Genomic DNA, 12,812 nt, shown 5'->3' on the forward strand with positions numbered 1-12,812 from the left:
CGGAGGCTTGGCAAGGACCCGGCGCGTTTTGGCACGCTCTCGTTTAGGATCGGGGCGGCCACGGCAGCGGCGGGGATAGGTTGGTCGTGGGAGGAGATTCAGCGGATTGGTCGCTGGCGGTCTCGCTGCTGTGAACGCTATGTGCGCAAGTAGGGGGGCGCGGGTTAGCCTTGGCGGCTGCGGTTCGTGTTACATTTTGTCTTTGCTGTGGTACTAATCTCTTTCTCTTCGTAGGTTGTGTCCGGGGGCCGGGGGCCAAGACGGTCACTTGGATTGTGGGACATTCTTTTGTACATTGGGCCTCGAAGTATGCGGACAGGCAGGTGTATGGTCGTAGCCTGGGCCTGAGGAGCAGTCATCACGAGGTCCAATGGTGGGGTAAGAGTGGAATGGGTTGGGGAGAATTGCTGCCATGGCTTACAAAGAAGGTGTCACAGCTGGGCTGTCCGTACATGCTTGTGATCCATTTGGGTGAAAATGACTTGGTAAGGCAATCAGGGGTGTCCTTGTTACACCTGATGCAGCGGGACTTGGAAGCGATGAGGCGCAATCTGGCTGGCGCCTGTATTGTGTGGACTGAATTCATACCACGACGGATCTGGAGGGAGGCTCTTAAGCCCGCGGCAATTGAAAGGGCCCGTAGGAAATTGAACAGGGCAATGAGACTTTTTTGTGCCAATCATGGACTCAAAGTGCTGGCTCATGGCAGGCTCAGGCTGGAGGAGCCACTTCTCTTTCGAGATGATGGCGTGCACCTTTCACACATGGGAAATGCGTACTACCTTATGGAGCTGCGGGTTCTGATCAGTTTTTTGTGGAATGAGTCGATATGGTGTAGGCATGACTGACTGCGAAAGGTGCACGATTGGTGGGGCAGGTAACCGCCCCCCAGGGGTTCCCTGGGTGGCGTCCTTGACGGGCAGAATCACCCTTCCAGGGAGGGGGTTACAGGTGCAGGATGGGGGTGTGGTAGACGGGAGTGCGATGGATGGAGATGATGGAGGAGTTTGGAAGTGAAAAGGGGAAGTGAATGGTATACGTGAAGAGGCGTGGTGTGAATTGGGAGTGGCTATTGGAGTACGTGAGTAGATGATGGTTGAGAGGCAGGATGTTTGGGGGGATTGTTAATTGTTAATGGCGTTATGTTAATTTTGGTTGTCATGCCTGTCCTAATAAAATGGCCTTTTACGCTAACTGATGCGTGAAGTGGTTATTGCGCGAATTTCACAGAGCAAATTTCACAGGCTACTGCTGCCCCAGCCCGGAGGGGCCCGCTCTGGGGCTCTGACCGCCGAGCAGAGGCAGATTGTGGAGTGCATGGAGGTGGATTATTAAAACAGCCTGGCAGGTTAGCAGCTCTCGCTACTCTTTGTGCTGCCCGAAAGATGGAGATTGGTTCATGGGAGGGCACTTTTGCTAAGGCCATGCATTGGAAAGGCCCTTCCAGCTGGGGCAGAGCCAGTGGTCTCGCATGTGGCTGCTGATACCATTAGCGCCAGAAAGCGCCTCAAGCACAGTCGCTGCACTTTATATGCTTCTTAATGGTGAAAGGGAAGGGATTAAATGACTCTGCCCCAGCGTTTCCTCCTCATGCAACTCACTACACCCTGTTTTTAGAGTGACTCCGTCCTAACCACTCTGGCCTGTCAGGGGCAGCTGTATGTTAAATATGTTCCCCATTTTCCCACTGGGCATTCTGGCTCTGTTTTTTTTTACGTTCTCTCTTTGTTTCCGGTTGTACTTTTGAGTTCTCTAGATCCACCAGCCTTGGCTGCCAGTTCGATACTGCTGCCCCAAAGTGCTGAATGCATGTCCGCCTGGCATGCATGTGGCGTCCAGCTTGTGTTTAAGCACCATATGTAATAGAGGGCTATAGAGTATTTCGCTATTTCACTGTAGAAAGAAAAACCTGAGTTTAAATTGAGGTCACTGCAGCAAATGCAACGCCACACAGATACTTTGATATTGCAAATGAGTTTAGAGGTAGGTACATGTGGGAATAAAGTGGTATTGAAGATTTGTTTCTGGTTAATGGTGGAATTCGAATACATTATTTTATTTGCACTACAGCACAAAGTGATGCATACGTACCGGGGCTAGGCGCTGCCCATTCTGAAAAAGTATATTATGTGTGTTCTGCTCCTTCGGTGTGAGATGTCGGAACACAGTCCTACGATAACCGGTGCACTGTAGTGAGCGCGCTTTAAGTTTAAAAACAGTTCACGCTCAGACCTGTTGATTGGCAATCCTATATATTATTGCATGAGTTACTTCTCTATATTGTATCTCTGACTGGGCTTAGCGCTGTGACTGTGATTCAAAGCAGTATCCTGTCTGTCACTACGGTTTGTGTGGCTAAATTAAAGTGCTGCAACTTTCAGCAATCTACCTTAATTAAAGCGCTTCGGTGCTCGAGCTCTATTGCACTTTGATGGTTTGTGCAAATGTAGCATGTGGATTGCTGGGGTTTGGATAGCACTCAGAGTGTTGCTTGAAGGCGCTGCTACATGTAGGAGAGACTCAACCTAAAAACCGCCAGACACGTTGATTTATGTGAACTGCACAGAGTTGTCTTCTAAATGACAGGCGCTAGGGCAGTCCCGGTGTAAGGCGCTAGAGTTGCCGACCTTTCCTCAAATGCGTCCCCTCTCTTAAACTAGTTTACCATATCTTGACAGAGTGCAATGAACTTTCACTCACGCAAACCACATACACCTGCACCCCTGTGTCAAGACGAGTGGCACTGGTGCTCAGTGCGCTAGAAATAATGCACTGAAAAGGAAGAGTCGGAAAGGTGAACACTGGCTCTGCACTTATATAAATAAAAAAGTAGCATTCATTTTTATCATGTAACTTTCTTTGGTGATGGACACCAATTGGTTAATAGATTTACAGGCTCTCGAACAATTTACTTGTGCCCTGTATTATTTATTTGGAAACATTTTTGCCCTCTTGTCTTCCTTGTTAAAGAAAGTGGGTGAGTGATGTCTTGAGTAGAATGAATAGCAATTACACAGTGACTGGTAAGACAATTGGCGTTGTAACCATTGACAGGTGCAGAGCTACTGTTTTTAAATAAAATCCAGTCAGGTCTGGTGAGCATGATGCAAAGCGCCACACATTGGAATGGGGTAGGCATCTCCCCCTCGTAAGAATGCGTCAAAGCCACACTCCACATTTTCCCGCGTGTGGTTAAGACTTTTCTATGTTGGCCAGGAGCAAGGGGAGGAGTTATGAAAGGATGGGTAACACCTCTGCAGTGCTTTAGACTCCGGTGTAAAGGAGTGGGCTTGAAAAGGCCCCAGTAGAAGAAGGACCTCCTCCGTGGGTGCTGCAAAGATGAATACATCTCCTCGGGAGGTCCATCATGGATTCATGGGTAAGTCGTGAGGAGGTGACACCATGAGTTACCTGCACTGGGTGACACCAACCCTAGTGACGCCACTGAAAAAAAGCATTCTGTTTTCCTTTAAGGAAAACGGCTGCATTATAAAAAAAACGACTTTATTTAAAAGCAGTCCCAGACATGGTGGTCTGCTGAACCCCGCAGGCCACCATCCCTGGGAGGACCTGTCATTCCCAATGGGCTCGCAAATTGCGAGAGGCTCATTAAAATCCATTAGCCTCGCAATTTGCGACCCCATTGGGAATCGCAAACAGTGTTAAACGCACTGTTGTACATGCCAAATAGCGCCTCGCAAATTGCAAGTCGCAATTTGCAAGGCGCTATTTTGCAGGTCGTACATTAGGCCCTAAGATGGCTGCCCATGAGATACTTTTTTCTAAAATCCAAAGTTTTTTTCTTAAAAGAATAGCCCCAAATAAAATGAAGAAAGCCCAAGAAACTAGAGGGTGGTATGACAAGAGCTGTAGGGCAGCACGAGATAATCTTAGCAGGGAACTAAGATCAGGAAGGCCAGAAGCAGTAAGACTGGCAAGAAACCAGTACAGACAGGTTCAAAAATTAGCCAAGAAGCGTTGGGATGAGGATTGTTGGCGAGAACTCAAGGAGGTGTGTGCCTCCAAGGACTCTAAGCGCTTCTGGGCTTCAGTAAAATGGGCAAAGGGTGGCATAGCACCCCAACCTACTAATAATGTCGCAAAAAGCAGTTGGATAGAATACTTTCAACCACAGTATGCTTGTAACCCCATGTTTAATTATGTTAGTCTTCCTCCACAAGTTTACTACAAAGCACCTATATTTGTTGAGAGGGATGTGAGTATTGTACTGGACTGTGTAGCAGGGGGGAAAGCCCCAGGCATGGATGGAATTCCGGCTGATATTTTTCTATCGGACCGGAACTCCTGGTGTAGCTACTTCACAATGCTGGCTAATGCGGTGGCTATGGGAGGGAAAGTGCCTGCATCATGGAAGGGAGCTGAAATAATTCCCATATATAAGAAAGGTGACCGATCCCTGGCTAAAAACTACAGACCCATTAGTTTGATCGATACAGCGCAAAAGCTAATGGGCCGATTAGTGCAAAACAAATTGCAGCAATGGATCGACGAAAACAACATCTTGTCATCTTATCAGGCTGGGTTTCGGCCCCTAACCAGTAGCGTCGATCAAGTCCTCCATTTTCTAACAATCTATTGGAGAAATGTCACCTTGAAGAAGGGGACATTATATGCAGTTTTTGTAGATCTAAAAGCCGCTTTCGACTTGGTCCCCAGGGAAAAGCTCTGGCAGACCTTGGCGGACGCAGGCCAAAGCCAGGAATTGCTCACTCTCCTTGTTCGCCTGCACGAAAACAATTTTGCAAGGATACGATGGGGCAAACAAGGAGATGTAACTGATCCCTTTCCGGTTGAACGTGGGGTGAGACAAGGGTGTGTCCTAGCACCAACCCTCTTCTCTATCTATATAAATGGTATCGTTGAACATCTAGAGAAGATTGCTAGTGACGCCCCTGTAATAGCTGGCTCTCGTGTACCAGTCCTCATGTTTGCGGATGATACACTCTTACTTTCCCGCACCCCTAGTGGGCTACAAAAAGTGGTTGATGCCTTTGGTATATATTGTGATGAAAGGGGCCTGGAATTGAACACTACTAAAACAAAATTCATGTGCCTCAATCACCAGTCCACTTTTAAGGGTGTAATAAAATACAAAGGCACTCCCCTAGAAAGAGTGGACTCTTTTTCATACCTAGGTATCACTCTGCAAGAAAACATGAGCTGGAAGCAACACATAACCACAACCCTACTAAAGTTTAGACAGCTAGCAGGCGCTATCTCCTTAAAACACCGCACCTCACTGACAAAGCCTGTAAACTGTGTGATGGAAATTTATTCCATGAAAGTCCTGGGGGCTTGTTTATATGGTTCTGAACTATGGGGGTTCTCAAACCTGAGAGAACTGGGCCGTGCTGAAAACAGGTTTTTACGAGGGATCGTAATGGTCCCCCAAAGCACACCAACAATCCCGTTAAAATTGGACTTGGGAAGAAAATCTGTTGAGGACATAGCGAGGCTTCGGCCCCTCCTATATTGGAGACGAGTTATGGTGACCCCAGAATTAGGCCACTATGCAGCAGCACTGATGGATGTCATCAAATTCGACCGTTTCCATAGCATTCTATGGCTAAGGGAGTTGCGGGGACTCCTTACAAAATTGAAATTGGACTATTTATGGGACAACAAAGATCCGGCCTGCTTCCCTACCAAGGAAAAGCTAAAGGATCTATATTGGGAAATGGTATATTTTACAATGTTTAGTGACAGCACAAGCGCAAATCTAACATCTCGCTTCCTAAATATAAAAATGTACCCCTCTTATGAACCCTTCTGGGACTTAATTGAAAAACCATACGATAGAAAACTTTATTTTCAATTTCGCATTGGTACACTTCCACTGAATGCGTTCAAGAAGCATTGGTCCCTGGCATGGATGATCATTGTCACCATTGTAATGAAGAAATTGAACACATCTCCCACTTTTTGTTTTGTTGTCCATTGTATTTGTCCCCCAGACGCAAATGGTTAAAACCGGTGTGCTCAAAGTTGGGAACCCAAAGCCAATCTGAAGCCCTTAGGATACTTGAAACAGACTGTTCAACATTGCTTGTGGTTGGTGTAGCAAAATTTTTGGCCTGGTCGTGGCTAATTCGTACCCGATCATTAACGGCTATTGCATTATAATGAAATTATGTATATCTTCAATTTTGCTTTTTGCGACATGGATTATTGTTTTTTAAACTTATAGAAACTTTACTTTTTAAAGTGTAATAATGTGTTATAATATCGATGTACTTTTTACTATGTATTATTCGACATTTAATGTTTAATATGTATTTTTAGAAGTATTTTTATATGTAGTATTTATTGTATTAGGGTTAGGTGAATGCTTTTATGACAAATGTCGAATAAAGCTTATAAATTGATTAGGCCCTAATGGTAGATTCCCCATTTTTAAACTAAAGTAAAAAATTACTTTAATTAAACTTTCTCAAACTTAATTTTTTTCCTAATTTCAATACAAGTAAATGGAGACAATATATTCCCCAGAATATTTTTTTAAATATCCCTTTTGTTTTTTAAATGTTTGGCATGCATGAAACACTGTATTCTTACACTGCCTAGCCCTTTATAGACACTTCACAACCTCCAATGAGCATAAAGCAGCCTTGACATTCAATAACTGGGAAACTTTGACCCCTATCACATCAAAACAAACATCATTTATGGAGTGAGCCCCACTGTCTACCCATTTAGGCCATGATATCCTTGATTCTGACCATCTCAGGACCAGTCTGATTAAACCCCTCTCTAATATTCCTTCTTCCTTCACCGACGCCAACATCAACGCTTTTCCTCCTTTCGTATCCTCTGCACCCACAGCAGACACACTTCTAGGAGCGGCTCACTGAAACATCTCTCTTACCTTACAATGACGTACTGAACTCGTGAACACAGTCCAACAGTCAACCACTCATAGACTATTTGCAAATGAGTCCAATGCGCACCTCACAAACACACCTCCTACCTCCTTCATCTACATTTCCACTCAAACTCCCCTCGATGAAACCCTCAAACATAAATCTCTTGCTCAAATAACTGATCGAAAGTAGCCCTTACTCACATAAACAGCCTGATTTAGATCTTAAAGGATGGGTTACTTCTTCACAACGGTGACAGATATCCCAGCTGCCAAAATACAAAACCCATAGGATATAATGGGATTTATATTTTGGTGGATGGGATATTCGCCAACATTGTGATGGAGTAACCTATAAACCAAGATTAGGACCAACGTCTCTTATTATCCCAACCTCTCCAAACGTGTCACTAAAAACTTTCAATACACGTAGATGGAAAAAGTTCAAGAAACACACTTTGCAAACCAATACATCAGTAGTTAAACCGTAAAGACTAACCTTCTCTTCAATACAGACCACACAAAAGCTTGATGCTCCAGCCTTATCAAGGAGCTACAAGCCTCTGAATATAAGGATATCCCACATGACAACAGACTAACAGTAAACACATCTCGAACTGGCAGATAATATGATCATCTCCATCTAGAATAAGAAGAACATAATTATCCAATCCACAGACAATGTACTGGCACAACTTGATCTGACCTTCAAGAACATTCTTCAAACCCAGAAAAAAGTTCTCTCTAACCGATACACACCTACTTCTCTAGGCACATCAAGTGCCCTCTGTTCAATTTCCTTTCCATTTCTAACTTGCTCCCCCATCACTCCCTAACTCGATTCAGTCAGGGCCCCACATTTCCAATGATGTACTATTCCTCTATCCAATCTGATTAATTTTTTACCTCTACCCTGCATACACCCCCTGCCTGCAGCACTACCCTCCTCCTCCCTCTCCACCCTCCTCACATCCCCTTTCCCAAATCAAAATAGCACATACTCCCCCGAAGCTTCCCGAAACCCTCCTTTCCCACATGAACTCAGCCCCCTCACTCTCCACTGCACCTCAAACCTCCTCCTACTCCCAAAACCCCTTGTATTTCTACAATTAATGAACACAAAGAAGAGCACACACCCCGACCAGTGATCATAGTCTACCCTCTATCACAAAATCCATTCCCTGCAGCAATAGAGATCCTTGTCTCAGCAGAACCTTGCAAGATCTTTTGACTCTCCACTGCACCTCAAACTTTCTCCTACTCATAAACCCTCCTGTCTTTCTCCAATTAATAACCACAAAGAAGAGCACACACCCCAACCAGTGATCATAGTTGACCCTTTATCACAAAATCCATTCCCTGCAACAGTAGAGATCTTCGTTGCAGCAGAGTCTTGCAAGATCTATTTGACAGTTCCATAAAAGATCGACTAGTCAGACCACCTCCTAATACCCTTCAATCTCCTATGCTTCAAATAAGTGCACTGGGGCTAACCAAAATAACCTTAAGGATTGATCAGAAATGTCAATGATGTTGATGTACACATATCTTGCCTCAAAAACAAAATCTCCATGAAACCGTGGACAGTCCCCACTAACAATAATAATCCTAACGCCACTCTGGCCACCCTCAACTCTGTTTTGCTAGATGTAACAGACTATTTGGACCCAATGTAAACAAACAAATAAAGGGCATAAAAACAGGAACTGGTCCTCCAAAGACCAACTCATTGAAGAAGAGCCCTAGGGCTAACAGAACGGCAAGGTTTAGGAGTTCTTTGAAACAAGATCTCTCAACTCTGCACAAAACAATGCAAGGTACATAGAGAATATATCCTGGTAGAAAAGGCCAACTCTACCAGAGATTAAGTAGTGCCTCCAAAAATCTACTGAGAAAACTATTCAAACTAGTCAAGAATCTCACCACTCCTCGGTTACCCACTATCACTCCCAATCCCAAAGAATCATGAGAATAATTCTCCAAAATCCTTCAACTCAAAAATAAGAATAATCAAGTTCTCTCCAGACTCAACATCTAAACAGCACACAATAGAACCGCTAACTAGCAAATCCCTACTGAGATGGTCAACTTTCAAGGAACTAACACACTTCAATATCATTTCAACTATCGCCTAAAGCCCTGACAACCACTTTGCAGGTCTGGTCCCAGTAAAATCACCTTTGCCTACACTCCATTCCTGAGCGAGTGATAATTGATTCCCTCTCTGCTTTTTCCTTCCACCAAAGTCAGTATTCAGACCCTACTGCAGCGCATAATAGATGACAAAATCTTCTTTTAGACAAAGGGGAGTCATGTATGCTTGTTCTAGTAGATCTATCAGTGGTGGTTGACAATGTCAACAATATCTCACTAGTACAAATCCTAAAGGTGAATTTTGCACCTAGAAAGCCAGGTGCAGGCATGACGTATCAATTGCCTCTTTACTCGAGCAAGAAGTCACTCAAGGTTCCATCTTCTCATTCACCCTTTCAATTTATACATGGAACCTCTAACCTTGCTCTTAAATATAAATCCAACAACTTAGTCCAGTTATACATTGACGACACTCAACAATACCTGAAGGTCTCTTCCCCCAGACAACATAAAAACACGGAGATCAACGTTAAAGGAATTACGAGCATGTATGTACCAAAGCCATCTCAAACTAAACCAACAGACATTTCTTTTGACCTCATCTCACCCCAGTACTAACCTGGCTTGACTTCTCAAACATTGCTGATGGTAAGTCCACAATTGTTGAGATAGCAAAATCCCTGGGTTTCATCATGGTCGAGAATCTAAGAGCCTAATTTTCCAACGGGTTTTAGCAAATTATATGACTCACTGTAATACACCTGGAAAGCTGTGAGTGACACAGATTTCCAAACTGCTAAGGCTGAGTTCCTAAACAGTAGAAAATTGAAAATAGGCAGTTGCAAGTAACAGTAATTCTAGAGTGCAGATTTAAGATTTGGTTTGTGAAGCTATGGCTGTATTTTGTTGACCATGAGACCAAGCACAACAGTCTACGGTACCAGAATAACTGCATTTAAGAGTTTTTCAAATTTTCCAGTAGTCTCTCATTAGGTTTTAGGAGCAAGGTCAAATAGAAGGCAGAGTGGGAGCGGAGGGGCTTGTCTCAGGTCAACAGGGTTTGCAGATTATCTTGAAAAATCATTATAAACCAGCCTTTTTTATGCTTTCCACATACTTGGCTTTTGTTACCACACAAGATGACACTACCTGCTCGACTCTTTTGAAGAACAATACTTAACTGGCAAGCCTTTTCATAAATAAAGCCATTAGCCCCTTGTCTTGTACATTACTATCATTGCCTTATGAGTAATGACACTGTTTCTCAGTTTCAGCACTGCACTTCCATTAGAAGTTGTAGGTACCAGTAATTCTCTTTGCTTTTCCTGGGAAACTTATAGTGATCAATAGCTGCTTCTGTGCTCATAGCGTCTCTGCATTTGCGCCGCAGGAAAGATCTAGGACAAGTCCTGAACAATCCAGCCAATTTATTTAGTTACTCTGTAGAATCTCTGGATCAAAGGACCAGTCAATTGTGTACTAAGGAAACTCTATTTAGAGAGTAGTGCTGACACCTTCCTGGGCAGAACTCCATGGAGGGTTGCATATCAGAATCTCTCATGGACAGAAATATCACATTTTGTGGTCTAAATATTGTTTACAAAACATTTACCTCATAGGGTGTAGATTTTCTATCACTAGCTCCAATTGATAAATGTATGTAAATGATAAATGATGACACAAGGCCTATTTTCTTTCTGCCAACCTGATGGTCCTCCTGCATTATATACATATGGGAGAAACTTCAGTACGTAGACGGCGGAGACTAATTCGTCTCAGGCAGCTACATACCCCTCCAACAGCCCGACAGAGTAAGGGCCATTGGCAGTTTGGCCATGTATCCGCCCATCCAATTTAGAGTGGGCAGACACATAGCCAGTTTTTACTTTTACAAAACGTGGTGGTATGTAAAACGAAAAAGTTTTCAATGATCCCCACACCATGGGAGGACACTCATTGTTTTTTTTGTATTTTCACCAACAAAACTCACTTTAGGGTTTTGTTTTTGAAAATAAAAAACCATGATAAGTGTGGCGTACAGCAATGTCACGTTGATGGATCAGCAAGGCATACTTTCATTACATTTAAAGGGACAGCTGTGACAGAGCTGGGCTGCCTGACATCTCTAAATGTGGTGGGCAGAGTATCCAAAGTTCTACATCATGGCGACAGTAATAACTCTGTGTGCCAAAATTTAAATCAGCCCCACAATATTTACGGCAAACAAAAAAAATACACAAATTATATTACGAATATACATTGTGCGCACCTGCCTAAGCTCATCTTCCTCTTCCTCCACATCCTCCTCTGCCTCTTCCATGTCTTCCCACTCATTGTCACTGTCACATGACTCCCTGGACACTTGTGACTGAGGACAAGGGATGTGCGCTCGAGGTTGTGGTGTGGGAATTATGGTGGAAGTCGATCTGGAACTGTTCGTTGCAGAGACCGGGCTGACTGATGTTGAACTAATGGTGAGGTACTCCTCATCTACTGGGGTTGGGGAGGGAATTTCTGGAGAGAAATATGTGGTAGACACATCATACACTGTAAGATGACCTGTTGGGCTGAGAGAAAGAGGAATTAGCAACAGATAAATACATGCGACAACCTGCATGACAGATAGAAAAGTGTGAGAGGGAACATACTGCATATTATAGAACCAGAAGAAAAAAAGGATAAGATAAACTAGCACAAAGAACTGCAGGACTGACTGACAGTGAAATTAGAAACAGATTGGTATTCAAGACATGCTGAAAAACATATTTGAGAAGTCAAAAAAAGAGTTTGCAAGTGGTGTCCATCAAAATTTTGCCTTCACAGTCTGAAGAGCTGGGTGATAATTTCTGGAAGTGAAGGTATTTACAACCCATATACACATGCTACATTCAACATGAGAGTGAATTCTTACCTCTCATGGATTTCCACATCACACACTGAATAGCAGTTACGTCTCAAGTCCTCCGCTAGCGAAGATAGAGGCCCAGACACGATCTTGCCTGCTGTGTAGTTCTGTGTATGTGGGTGTTTATAGTCTGAGAGTGATTCAGGGTTCAGTGTGCCCTCTCTACCAACTCCCACAATGGAGACAGTTCCTCCCCTGGGGACCGAATCCACATGTGGTTTCCACTTGGGCGTTGGAGTGCGCTTTCCTCCTCTAACAGCGGTGCCTCGCTGAGCTTCAGTGCCACGGCTCATGGGGCTCCGAGGTTGAACATCTGGAGACTTGGCTCGGTTAAGTTCTTTGACTGGTGATGGAGCAGGAGTCTGGAAAGTGTAAAAATAGGCTCTCTTAGGAGTTCCACATTTAGTGCTGTAGAAAGCAATTCTAACCTTGGGTTCTGGAGTAGCATACTACTCGACACAAATGGATGCTACACCTCATCAGGGTTAGTAAGCGCTGGATAAAATCATTTAAAATTACAATCACAAATCTAAGAACCTGGTGAACAGCAGAAATACTATGGTGTCTGATCAGAGCATGAGATTAGGTGTCCAATGGCAAAGAGATCAGTAATAGCTCAAACATTGCCATTTAAACTCAAATACCTCCATTTCACTGCCTGTGACAATATCTGTAGACAATTCTGTAAAATATTATGTGTGACCTAGGTGTGGTAAATAAACACCAGAAAGACTGCCATCAACCCAATGAAAATTGGGTTTAGATTATCTTTGCAATACAATTATGAGGAAAAAGAAACATTTGCAGAAAGTGAAAATTATCAAGAATTTGCTCCATTTTATTCAGATGTTCCCATGTGTTGGATAATTTTCTCAACATCTTCAAATTCAATTAATCTGTCTACATACAAGAATTGATTATTGACCTTAATGG

The 12,812-nt window shown here is 43.6% G+C and overlaps 1 protein-coding gene across 1 annotated transcript in view; it reads right to left on the reverse strand.

The window, feature by feature from the left end:
• The window catches only part of FRMPD2 (FERM and PDZ domain containing 2), a 603,077-nt gene that overhangs the window by 220,160 nt on the left and 370,105 nt on the right, over nt 1-12,812 (reverse strand). Inside the window, exons 28-29 of the mRNA XM_086921788.1 lie at nt 11,886-12,241; nt 11,244-11,541 (exon numbers count right to left, since the gene is read on the reverse strand). Coding sequence (XP_086777914.1) covers nt 11,244-11,541; nt 11,886-12,241 — 654 coding nt within the window. The remainder of the gene's footprint in view (nt 1-11,243; nt 11,542-11,885; nt 12,242-12,812) is intronic.

The sequence above is a fragment of the Lissotriton vulgaris genome, chromosome 5 (genome assembly GCF_964263255.1).
Source record: "Lissotriton vulgaris chromosome 5, aLisVul1.2, whole genome shotgun sequence".
Taxonomy (NCBI): domain Eukaryota; kingdom Metazoa; phylum Chordata; class Amphibia; order Caudata; family Salamandridae; genus Lissotriton; species Lissotriton vulgaris.